The 12,922-nt window shown below is 52.1% G+C and overlaps 1 protein-coding gene across 2 annotated transcripts in view; it reads right to left on the minus strand.

Moving 5' to 3' along the window:
• Positions 1 to 5,619: 5,619 nt before the first annotated feature.
• Positions 5,620 to 12,922, minus strand: part of PASD1 (PAS domain containing repressor 1) — a 190,513-nt gene continuing 183,210 nt past the window's right edge. For both annotated transcript variants that reach the window (XM_027608410.1, XM_027608411.1), the window contains 5 exons: positions 10,780 to 10,959; positions 10,295 to 10,471; positions 9,611 to 9,924; positions 8,099 to 8,240; positions 5,620 to 6,321 (listed from right to left, as the gene is read on the minus strand). In XM_027608410.1, coding sequence (XP_027464211.1) covers positions 6,181 to 6,321; positions 8,099 to 8,240; positions 9,611 to 9,924; positions 10,295 to 10,471; positions 10,780 to 10,959 — 954 coding nt within the window. In that variant the 3' untranslated portion in view covers positions 5,620 to 6,180. The remainder of the gene's footprint in view (positions 6,322 to 8,098; positions 8,241 to 9,610; positions 9,925 to 10,294; positions 10,472 to 10,779; positions 10,960 to 12,922) is intronic.

Genomic DNA, 12,922 nt, shown 5'->3' on the forward strand with positions numbered 1-12,922 from the left:
CTGCTCCTTCTGTGTGTCAGTGGAGGAAACAGACAATTATGCCCAAGAGGATAGACTGGGGAAAGGCTGGAGTTAAAGACAATGTCTGACTGCTAGCTTGGGTAACTGAGAGGATGCTGGTGCCAGTCCCTGAGAGGGGAGCTGGTGAAGAGCCTTTGGCTGTGTTGACTTGAGGTGCCTGGGGGACACCCACGGGGAGATGTCCAGTGTGCAGTGGGATTTTTTTTATTATTATTATGTTCAGTTAGCCAGCATATAGTACATCATTAATTTCTGTTGTAGTGTTCAGTGATTCATTAGTTGCATGTAACACCCACTGCTCACCCCAACACATGCCCTCCTTAAGACCCATCACCCAGCGTGCCGTTGGATCTACAGGGCTAGAGGCCAGCAGGGAGATCAGGGGTGAGCTACTGAGGTTTGGGAGTCGTGGATCATTTCCCAGATGGAGGCCAGAGGGCTGAGGAGGGGGAAAGTACAGCCATTAAAGGAAGAAGTGGCTCTGGAGGGAACATTGTCCTGAGAATGCTTGTAAGTTGAGCAGAGCAAGAGGGTAGATAGCAGGTAGAAATCTCAAATAAAAGTTCAACGTCTTGCTTTCCTCAGCACCACATCCCAGATGGAAACTGCTGGGCTTTGCTCGGAGGCAGCTGAGGGGAAAGAATAGAGGAGCAGCCCTAAAGCGGGTGACCCTACCTCCTTCCTGGGTCCCTTGCTGTAAACAGACACCCCTCCATGCGTGCAGTCCGCCTTTCCTAGCAGATCATGTGCTCCAAGGTTGTGAGTGTAAATCCCCCCCCCCACTTCGCCCGGTTCTCAGCTTAAGTCACACCCCACCTCAGCTGAACTTTCAGCCTCTCTCCCACCTACCTTCCCCACAAACTGGGGGGTTAGAACTCTAAATAGATTACACAAACACTTGAATGCACGATTCTAAATACTGCAATTTGTCTGTCCTGTCTGTTGACCTTTGCCTCCGTGCCTTTGACGTGTTTTGATTCTGCAGGGCTGTGGGTTTTGTTTCATCAACAAGGTGACCATGTGGTTAATTACCCTTTGACCCTTAGGGCCAGGGCCTCCATCTGGGCAGGAAACATCCATGGCTCTGGAAGTTTCAGGCCTCTTGGCATTTAGTTGTCACTGTCAATTCCCCCTTGCTCTGCTCCCCCCGCCGCCATCTCCCTGCAGGGTTCCTGCCTTCTGTGTGCCACAAAGCCACTTGCAGAGGTTCACTGGAGCCACTGCCACTGTTGGACACTTGCCAACTCAACTTCCACCCAGTTCTCTCCTCCACTAAGCAGCCTTCTCTCCGCTTTCCAGGTGACTGCTAAGGACTTCAGTTACAAAGATGTTCACTGGAACATTTGTAGATGAAAAGGCTCAGTCTGCAAGGCATGGTATTCTGGGGGCCTCCAAGACCTGCCCTGATCTCTGCCACTGTAGCTCAGTCTAGAAGGAGCAATGCCACATGTGCAGCAGGAGCTGAACGGAGACACAAATGCTCTGAGTGAGGCACAGGCGGGGGTGGAGGGGGGCATGGAATAGACCAGGACTTCCCAGCTGAGCTCTGCACCACGCGCAAGGGTTGGAAATGCAGAGATGGGAGGGAAGGACATGCCAGGTGTATGGAATAGGGACAAATCCACGAGGGCGGAAAGACCAGGGTTTGTGCTAAACCCAGTGGTTCAGGGAGGCTGGGGACAGAGTCTATGAAGGGAGGAGGGATGCGCAGTTACTTAATATCCCCTATGAAACATGCAATTGGGTCCCAGCTAAAAAGCAGAGGGTTTTCATGGCAATTGTGGTAGCCCATTTTGAGAGCTGGGGATGGGGTTTGGCGTGCTCTCCTGAGGCTGGAGACAAGTCTCACCCTGGTGAGAGAAGCTGCAGTTCTAAGCTCCCATGCCCACCTTGCCCTCTCCCCCTCTGCAGTGTTTCTCCCTCACTGCCCCCTTTCCTTCCCAGTGATTTTGGCTGAACAATATTCACACCCCAGAATGTCCCTTCACTCTCATTCACTACTTTTGCTCTCATCTTCAAAATGCTTGGAACGCTGGCGATGTTGCCAAGGGCATCAGACGGTGCTGCGCTGTCCATGAAAATGATCTTCTTTCTTCATCAAAGGCATTCAAGAGTAGGGACATTTATACATTTTTGATGCCACAGAAAACACATGAATATTGAGCTGTTAAGGCTGGGTGTGGAGTACTCTATTATGTCCATGCTGAGTCTTGCTCAGTGAGGAGGCTGTGTGGCCCACCTGGGGATAAGTTGATGTGGGGGTCGTGGCAGCTGTGTCTGGAAGTTCTGCCATGTGTGGCAGCTGGGACACTTCGGTCATGTTCTTCCAGCCTCCCCTGCCCACTAACCTGCAGAGAAATGCAACTCCTGTGCTTTCCCACACAGGGGAAGCGAACGTGGCTGCATGCTGGAGAGGTAAACAAATCCACACTGAGCCACCATCAAGGCTTGTGGGGTCATGGTAAGGTGACGATGGTCTCAGCCAGGGGCCACCTTCCTGACAGCATTGCTGGGGGCTGCCCGCTTTGAATGTCGGGGCTGCTGATGGCTGTGTTGTAGGAAGGATGGCCAGGGCCCAGGGCTCCTGGATCTCCTGGGCAAGCAGCTGGGGTGAGGGAGGAGGCCACAGCTGTCCCAGCGGAAGTGCACGGCAAAGCCAGGAAATTCAGGGAACAGGCAGACCTTGTATCCCAGCCAGTGAGTAGAGTGTGGGCCATGGGGTTCGGAGGCCAAGGCAGAATGCCACTGCCTCTTGGGAGCCACCCAGGTGGGAGAGCCAGGCAGCTGAGCTTGGGGAGCTGGGGGTGGGTATCCTGGGAACAAGACCTGCTTTGCCTTTGGAGTCCCCCTTCTAACCCATTCACTGGGATCTGCCTGCCCTTGGGCTGCTAGAGAAACTGCTCGTCTCCCCCTGCTCTCTCTCCCACACCCAGGAAGAGCCTGAGAGAGAAGATTAGGTGGCTCAGGTGCATCATGCACTGTGTGTACAGCATGTGGGGCCGGGAGGGAGGGTGATGGAGCAGTTCCCGGTGTGGCATCTGAAGATTTCTCTGATGAAACTTTGTGCTGTGGGCTGCGAAGTCCCCAGAGCCTCCTGGAGCAGTTGAGCTTAGCACAGACCACAAAGACAGCCATGACTCCAGTTTGAGTTGCGGCCTTAGAAACTTCTTCTGTGACCACTCTTCTTGACTCAAGTCTTGCCCAAACTTCTGTCCTGCACTGGGCAAGGCTGGTACAGGCCCCACCCCTCAGTTCATGCCTGTCTCCGATTCTACTGTTGCTAAAGGAACACCAGTCACCCCTTGCCCTTGTGCTGTCCGGCCCTCCTCCACTCTGGTCAGCCCTGCCCCCTCCAAAGCCTGCAAGCACACAGCTTTCTCCCTGGCTGCAATCATCAGGAGACCCTCTGGAGCTAGGGGAATTAGCTCTCATGCCTGGGAAAATGAGCCAAAAGGTAAATGCCAGCCGGCCCCAGTTAAAGCCAAGTCCAAGTTCTGGGCCAGGAGAAGCAGGAATGCCTTGGAGCAGGGACTGGGCCCAGAACTGCCAGAGAGGCTGCAGAGAAATCACTCAGCAGGGTTTGCTTTTAGTAATACACAGAACAAACTCACAACTGGCCCATCCTGCATGTGAGCACTGGTTCTAGGATTTGGGACCCTTGTACCACCCTAAAATGGGATGTCCTTACAGCTATTCCTGTGGGGATCTCCGGGAAAGAGCAAGCCCAAGCAGCCTGCCCCTTTGACCCTCTGGCAACCTCATCCCGGGGCTGAGCCAGGAGCTAAGCAGTTGACTGAGGCACAGCTTGAGGTGACCACAGACCTTCCCAGGTCAGGGTCCTTGTCTGAAATCCAGGGGGTGGTGAAGCCTGAACTAACTGGGCTCGTTCAAACAAGTTCTGGCCCAGCCGGGCACACTCTAGACACTGAATTCAAACAATAATCCCAACCAAATGCCTCCAGCCTCGTCAGCTTTTATGGTGCCTCTCCCAAAGTCTCTATTTATCCTTACCTGCTCTGAGAGCTAGGTAGGAAAAGCATCGTCTCCTCCTCACTCCTTTTTTCGGATGGAGAAACTGAGTCTCAAAGAGCTTAAGTGACTAGTCCAAGGCAGAACAGAGCCTCCGCTGCATCTGATGGGAGTGCGCCATTCTTAGGGCCTGCCTGACCATGTAAAGGGAGAAAGGAGGCAGGACCAAATCATTTTCCTATTGGAAACAGCAGGCCCAGCTGTGGGAACTATTGCTACTACACAGTAAACCTCTGAGCCTCCCCCGTGGTCAGAGTGGTCAGAAGGCTACCAGCTGACTAAGTGGCCTGAAGGCGCCTACAGGGCCAAATGCCACCCCCAGCCCACACAGGGTCCACAAGGCAGCTCTGGAGCTCTGAGCAGTGCTTCTCGTTCCCCCACTCTAGCAAGCGCAGCATGGCTTGTACACGTGTCGTCCTTCCGTGCTGTCTGGCAGGAGCGGGAAGGTGGCCCCCTGACCCAAGAGAGGCAGCTGCAAGTGTAGGAGGCCACAGAGTCCCTGCCAACACTCCAGAATGCCCATCACTTCCAACTCTGCTCATCCACAGTCAAGGCGGGCATCAAGAATGTCCCTGACCTCCCTGTTGCTGTCTCTACTGGGCAGCCCAAGAGAACTGGTTCTTGGACATGCTCTGTCTCTGCTGAACACAATGGGCCAAGGAGTGACTCCGGCAAGTGAGCCTTCAGCTGCTCTTTCCCAATGGCTACAAAGTGACATTCCAAGAAGCAAACTGCCCCTGTGTCTTGTTCAGCTCAGGCTGCCATAACAAAATACCATAGATGGGGGCTTCAACAATAGGCCTTTATTTTTCACAGTTTTGGAGGATGGAAGTCCAAAATGAAGGTTCCAGCAAGGTAGGTTTTATTCTGATACCTGTTCCCTTGGCTTGTAAGTAGCCACCATCTTGCTTTGGGCTGACATGACTTCTTTGTGCACACAAGGTGAGAGAGGGGGCAAGCTCTTGGTATCTCTTCTTATAGGGGTATTAATTCCACTGGGGGAGTCCCACCCTTATGACCTCATCTAAACCCAAGCACTCCCCAAGGGCCCCACCTTTGTTTTGTTATTTTTTAAAGATTTTATTTATTTATTTGACAGAGAGAGACACAGCGAGAGAGGGAACACAAGCAGGGGGAGTGGGAGAGGGAGAGGCAGGCTTCCCGCCGAGTACACCCTGGAGGAAAGCTATAGGGCAGGAGAGAAGGAACATGCATGCAGAGCATCCAGGCTCACCTTGGAGGTGATATATGAGGCAGAGCATGGTCTACACGGAGTGGGTAGCCTCTAGGCCCACTGTTTTTGGCCCGGTAGACCTGTGGCTGCCCTTGGCATCAATGAAGGAGCCAGCAGGCTTCAGCTACACAGAGGGCCTGGGCACACAAGCTACTCACTCAGGAAGGCAGGAGCCATTGGTCTCTGCAACTGTGGCAGGCAGCAGAGGTGCCCATGAGGGGCCCAAGTCCAGGAAATGAGCCCTTTCTTTGCTCAGGATCCCGGTACCAGTCAACTGGGTCAGTACCATTTCTAGGTTCCAAACGTCCATCATAAGTTCACAAAGAGTTGCAATGAAAGACAATTTTTATTAAGCACTGGAGCTGTGATTATTTCAATACAAAGCACCTATGTTGTTCTGATTTCAGCTTCCCACCACTGGAATGCTGTTCCCCTGTGGTTTCCCCAACATGACTGTGGAGGAGATGCAGGGCCAAGGTTTTAGAACTCTTGTGGCTTAAGACAGAACAGCTTCTTACTAGATTGCAAACCATGCTGGAAAATGTTTCTTGGCAGGAAAAAAAAAAAACAAACAAACGTATTCTAACTTGAGTAGACTCTGCAGCCTGCCAGCCCATGGTAGAACAGGTGTGTGCAAGGCCAGACAAGGTAGGTGGGGGACAACAGTCTCCTGCTGTGGCCCGGCTGCTGTCACACATTAGCACACAGGGGGTCACGGGCTGCCTCTGCAACATGGCTTCCAAGAAACAGGTTGTGCTCAGCAATCTCAAACAGAACTTATCAGGAAAGAAAGGAAATGTCCACCCCCCGCTCCCCAACCCCTATTCCAGGAAACTCTGTGAGCCTTGGAGTTCCCTGGTCACGGAGGCCTCATCGGCCTGTCTGCCCCTCTTCTCTCAAGGTCTGGTATGAAAGTGCCGCCAGCGCTGGTGCTCATCCAAGCTAGACGGCTCTGCAGACATGAAATAGCTGACATGGCCTGGTGAGTATTCGTCAGGGTCCTGGGAAGCCTCCAGACTTGCCTCAGAAGCTGGCGCCTGCCAAGAAAAACGGGGACAAGGTGAGACATTCCCTCTGGTTCGAGTCAGCAAACTGCTTTGAAACACCTCTTTGGAGCACAGACTTACAAGGCGCTGGTAGGAGGTGTAGCTAGGGACAATGAGGTTCCTCTCCACTTTTGTCTTCCAATAGCATCTTGCCTTAAAGACCAGCAAGAGTAGCCCTGGGCTCTCCCAAGGTTTTCTTCATGCCTAAGGCTACTGGGTTCTGTGTCTGGCCCTCCCTGGCCCAGCTTCTCTGCCAGCCATAGGTAGCCAAAGGCTTGGAAGCTCTCTCCCTGCCCCTACCCTTGCACCTTGCTATTACTCTGCTCAAACTAAGTAACTTCCACGCTGAGCCTTGATGGGCAGCTACCTGGCCTACGTGAACAATGTGATGGGAAAGGTCACAACAACCCACTCTGAGCTGTGGAGTGGGGAGGAGGGGCAGACACAAAGGTGGTATTACGAAGACTAGGCTGGGGGAGTCTTTTCTCTTTGAGACGAAAGGACTCTGTGGGCTGCGTTCCGAAGGTGATGCAAGAATTCAGTAAGTGGAACCCAAGGGATGGGAGAGAAGACAGAGGAACGGAAGAAGCAGGGCTGGGTTCTGGGAAGAAAGCCGGATGTGTCTGGGAACCCAGGGAGCAGTGGAAATGAGTCAGGGCAGGGTGTGGGGAGCCCCTGAAGTCTTGTGGACAAGGAAGCCCCACATGATCCTGCACCTGGCTGCCCCACTGCACTCTCCCAACAACCTTCCAGGCATCCTCGGCTTGGTCTTGGCTCTGCTTCTAAGGGCCCAACCAGATGGTAGTGCCTTGCGAGCAGACATGATGAAGAGTTTCACCAGAGGAGTATGCCTTGGGAACTGAACCACGGGATCCACTGAGCATCTACGTGGTCTCTTTGCATGGGCAGTCCCTCTCATGGATCAGCTTTCTGGAGGATTGGTCCAGTCCAGCTGGTCAAGGTGTGTATGTGAAAATAATCACACCTTTAGCCATTTAAAATATCCAAACTCACTCATTCTGCCTTAGCTTACTGGGTTCTTTTTTCCTTGTTGTTGTTAGTTTTAAAAAATCGGAGGTTAGGCTCCATGAAGATTTCTAAAGCCAGAATCAAAACACCCTTTGTAAGTACTGTTAGTCAGATTGAGAGTGTGTGGTCCCAAGGGGCTCGCTGGGAGTGTATCTGGGAGCAAAACCCAATATGTGCCTGCCCTCTGGACCGGCTGCCAACACTGCCCTGGAAACATGACCATTACAGATGGTCCCTGAGGTGGGGTCCGCCCTGGCAAACATGGAGCACCCTGTGGATGAACACCAAGCACGTTCCATAGAAGGACCCTTGGTTTATTTTTTAGCACAAGGAAACACACCCACACTAGGCTCTGGATTTTGTAGCAGAACGAATGATCCACAAGTTCAGACAGGGGCCTGGGCTCGGGCAATGAGCTCAGCATATGGCCTGACTCACTTTGTCCAGGTAACATACGCTTGAGAAGTTTTCACATCAGATTGCATTTAATATCCATGAGGACAGCTCACTTTTTCATGGAAACTTGAAAGGAATCTTTTTACTCAGCAGAGTGTGTGCCACCACACACATACGAGTAACCACCCTCAAATTTACTGAGCTTCGAAGTCTGGATTTCACACCCAGAGCGTACTCCTGTAGTGTGTGCCTTTGCGGGAAGGGGCCCAGCCTCCATGCAGAACGCCCTGACCTGGCCTGGGGCGGGGGGGCTGGTGGGCAGAGGAGAAAGGAATGGTCATACCTGGGGCTGGGCGGCTTGGCCCTGCAGAGTGTTCTGCTCACTGGAAGGCCAAGTGTTCACTTGGAGGTAAAGGTGATACTGTGGATCTCGTGGCTGTTTCAAAAGTTGGATGTAATCCTGCGGGGTGTCCACGGTGACGAGGCTAGAGTCAGAATTTATGGGAGACTGAGGAAAGCTGATCGAAGTGACTATGTCAGAGCCTGGGCTACACACCAGTGGCAGTGGATTCATGGACACCCCCCGCTCCTCCTCAGAAACAAAACTGAAAGAAACATGTTACAGTGACACGGATCTGGGAACCGTGACCCAGGAGTCATTGCCTTGTTCATCGGTAGGTGCCTGCGGCATGACTGGTGGTGGCGGCTAAATCGGGAGTCACTGGTTTGTACCCTCACTTTGCCCGAAGAAGATTCCATTTGCTGGAGTCAAGTGAATGTAAAGATTGAGGTGAATCAGTCTTTTGTCTCGAGTGGTTTTATTTGTACTACTTGGACAGTCCTCAATCTGCTACGATGGTGATCTCCGTGGTCTCGGGCCAGTCACTTTACCCACCCAAAATCAGGGACGCGCCCTTTGTCGCTAAAGGAGCTAACAGCAGAGTGGGGCTGGCTGGGCCAGCTCCTCCCTGCAAATCCAGGGCTCTCTCTACAAGAGCCCCATTTATCCTGGGTAAGTAGGGACTTCTGAATGTGTACTTTCCACAACCTCCTCAAGTGCATTCTGATGATCAGGCCGGCAGGAAACACGGCACTAACCCACCCAGCAGACGTATCAGGGTCACTGATCCTACAAGGGGGCCCAGAAGGAAATCTGGAGAGCTCTGGGAGGCCCGCTCCGAGATCCGGCCTTCACTCAAAAATATTCCCTGGGCACCAAGCATGTGCTCCACAGCCCCTTTGGGGCTGAGCAGAGCCTTCTCTTTCTGGCATTTGGGACCACAGACTTTATCACTGAGCAGAAAATGTGTTCATGTTCCCATACTGCCTCCCAGAACATAGTCCTTCTGGGAGCTTAACTCTTTGGTATCCAACGGCCATTTCACACCCACTTCCCTCACATAGATTGTCAATGCTATGGAGACCCCTTGCTCTGGTCCGCTGTGATCACCAGATCGCAGTGGAGTGGGAGAAGCAAGCTGGGAGCCCAGGAGTCATCCCGATATGGGCACTTGAGACTTTGCTATAGACACCCGGCGCCATGAGACTGGGCTTGGGTGGACCGAGCCAAGCGATTTCAAGATCCGCATGCCAATTCCCTAGCTCGGGAGCTTCCTTATCTAGGCCTCCTATTTTCACAGAGTCTCCTCCATTCCATCAATACATGCTTGGCCACACACTGTGCCTGCAGAGGCGGGGGGAGGGGGCGGGCAGAGCAAGATGAGTGGGAGCACATTGGTTTTGATGAGGGGTTTGGTGCCCTGTGGACAAGTCACTCAGGGTCGCGGGCACACTGTCTGGCCATAAGGGGAAAGCAGGGACCTCAGCCCTTATCACCATTCCATGAGCTTCTTACCTAGGACGGTCATCTTTGTTGTCCCCCAGGGTTTCATCTTGATAGTAGCCAGAGGCATGTTGTCCAGCTACTAACTGGACAGGAACAGCGATGGACTGGGTCTGCATGAACGTCCCAGGGTCCTCACAGAGGGGCACAGCTACGGTGGCCCGGCCCAGCAGGCGTATCGGCAGCGCCTGGCTTCCCGCTGCGGCATTAGGTGGCTGTGGCCACTTCCGTGTCTGCAGCTCCCGCAGGAGAGGCTGCCCCACGTGCTGGTCCTGCACCTGCAGCAACGCCTGCGGCAGGAACGGGTCCTCCCCCTGCAGCAGTGGCTTCAGAAGGAGAGACAAGAGGACCTCAGTGCCCGCAAGAGTCCCCCAGAACCGGACTGAACACCCCTGCTCCATTCTCCCAGAGCAGAAGATGACAGTGGCCCTGCGCCTCCAGGCGTGGTCTGGGTGATGTCTACGTGTTGATCGGGGCACGAGTTGCAGCCCGGCTCCTGGCTGCAATCCAGAACACACATGCGAACACACACTCCTGGGCACGAGCATCTGGGTCTAGCTTGCCAAGCATTTTTCTCTCAGGCAAGTGAATTGCAGCCAACTGAATAGCCACCACCCCCTCAGGAGAACCGGGTGGGCCCCAAGGTTTATGAAAATGAAATCTTTCAGCTCCCCAGTTGAAACAGGCTTTCCATACCTGGCTGGAGACATCACAAGGCTCCTCAAACTCCTCAGAGAATTTGAAAGAGTGCGATGAACATGAACCACTGGAGAGGTTGATCTCCTTCATTTGCTCAGTGCGTTGTTTCTTGGGCACTGGCTCCAATGACTGGGACTCAGGACGGTCGAGGTGGTGTGAGACGCGTGGCTGCATCTGGAAAGACACAGTATCACAGAGGTCTTATTCAGAGGCCGCGCCTTTCCTCAGGGCACAAGACATGCTGGGCATGGAGCGGGACAGGCCGCCCGCTATACAGGAGTCCCATCTGCCACTGCCAGAGCCTAGCTGGGCCCACCTCAGCCACTACAGCCAGCAGACAAAGAGCACAGCCCTAAGTCCCCACTGAAGACCGCTCCAAATGTCCCTCCTAGCAGGCCCTGGTGACTAACTGCTTGAAAACTATCAAGGTCCCTTTTCTCCTCTCCCTTCTGCCACTGACTTACGTGGAACTGGCCTCTGACCTGAAAGCTGGAATCCTGCATTCTCTGAAGCTGTTCCTTCATCATTTCCAGTGCGTCCTGCTGGCTTCTGATGTTAGCCTGCATTATCTGCGTCTTCTCTTCCAGTTGCTCCTTAAACTTTTTCATCAGCTCCAGCTCCCGCTTGCGGATGTATGATGTAATCAAGGGCGGTAGTTGTGGCTGGGGAGAGGAATGGCTTGTGGTTCATAGATAGGGACACCAGGTTCTCCAAATCCTACCAGACTGTCTTATTGCCAAGTTTGGAAAGACTGAGAAATGAGAATCATTCCTCCACTCCCAATTTCACTCATCACTAGAAAGTCTGAAGCAATGGCTAGAAAATCCAGGAATTCAAGATCAGAAATGGATCATGGGAATCATGCAGTCTGATTTTTTCCTCAAAACATAAAGCTGTGGAATTGGCCCCAAAGTGTGAAGCGACCTGCCCCAAATCCTTAGTGGAAGAGTCAAAGTGCAGCGGGTCGTATCACAGACAAGGCATGTGGGAAGCATCTATCAGATGCCCCCATTAGCAAGGCAGTAAGAAGAAGAATGCTCAAATGACACTTCCTTTGTTCCAGGCACTCTTCTAAGCACTGCAAAGAGATTCACAGATCTGACCTTCACAATGTCCTCAAAAATAAGTACTGTCCCATACACAGTTTTCGTAGAGATGAGAGTGGCCTGAAACAGACCAGAGGCAGGAGACCCAGAAAGGAAGGGACACATTTGAGAGAAATTAAGAAAGTAAACACGGCTTCTCAACTGAACGGCTGAGGGCGGAGGAAAGAGGCAGGGTTCTTGGAAAAGACCTATCTGCGGAAGCTATTCTTCGCCTTGATCTGGGTTGGCACTGTGTGTATCAACAAGATGAGGGAGCCACAGTCCCAGTATTAACGATGAGAAGGCACATATACATGCGACTGCTAGAGAACAAAAACAAGAGTCTATTCTATCATATACTGTGGCCTTCAACCCTTTATGGCTAATGGAACTGCAGAGCTGAGTTATTAAAAAGAGAGAGAGCAAAAAACATGCAAGCTGTTTTTCACACTTGGAATAAAAAATTATATATATATTTTTAAGCCACTGAAAATTGTCCAATTGTCCTTCTTTTGCTATAAAGTATACAGATGTTCCTATTAGAAGGTAGGCACTCATTAAGCCAAAAAAAAAAAGAAAAAAATAAAAGCTCTAAACTCGGGACTGAAAGCCACAAACCCTACAGGTTATCACATCCACATCCCCATTCTCCAAGCAGGGATCTTTTCTCTGCTGTCCCTGGCAGATGAGCTACCAAGCCTGCCTCAGACCTTTCCGCTGGAGGGGAGGAAGCCCACCACGTGAGGAAGGGACCTAAGCCATCAGAGCAAGGCTTTCTTGCGGGCAGTGGAAAGCTGCCTGCCCTCAGCTGCTAGGTTTCCTCCCTAGTTCGATCCACTGGAGGCTCGTCTTCCACTCCGGGAGCATGGCGGCTGTGCAGCTACTTGGAGAAGGCTGTCCTGTCCCTTGCCAGTCTCCCTTCTCCAGTGCCTTCCACTGTGACTACCTTCCACTACTGACAACATGATATTTCCCAGCCTCTCTCCATCCTGGTCTCCAGCTTCTGGATACACTCCAGTCTGTCAATCCATGGCAGTCAAAAATAAGCCCAATATGCTACCACACTTATTGCTGGTTATTCTATTCTATTTTTTATTTTTTTTAAGATTTTATTTATTTATTTGAGAGAGAGCGAGAGAGAGCATGAGCAGGGAGGAGAGGGAGAAGCAGGCTCCCGGTGAGCAGGAAGCCCAATGTGGGGCTCGATCCCAGGACCCTGAGATCATGACCTGTGCCAAAGGCAGACGCTTAACGACTGAGCCACCCAGGCGCCCCTATTCTGACTATTCTAAACAAAAGTTATATTTAAAGTTTAGTTATGACTTCATTCCAAGCAGAAGAGAAGCTTGTCAACGTTAAAGGGGAACCACAGCTTTTTGGCATAATAAAGACATAACTAAGAACAACATGGATTTCTACAGAAATTTTTTTTTAATTGTTCAAAAAATTTTCACAGCAGTCTAGAAATCCCCACAAGGCAGGCAGTCCAATTCAAGATGGAGAAACTGAGACTCAGGGATGTGCCAAGGTCAATGCCGGG

This window comes from Zalophus californianus, chromosome X (genome assembly GCF_009762305.2).
Source record: "Zalophus californianus isolate mZalCal1 chromosome X, mZalCal1.pri.v2, whole genome shotgun sequence".
In the NCBI taxonomy this organism is placed as follows: Eukaryota; Metazoa; Chordata; class Mammalia; order Carnivora; family Otariidae; genus Zalophus; species Zalophus californianus.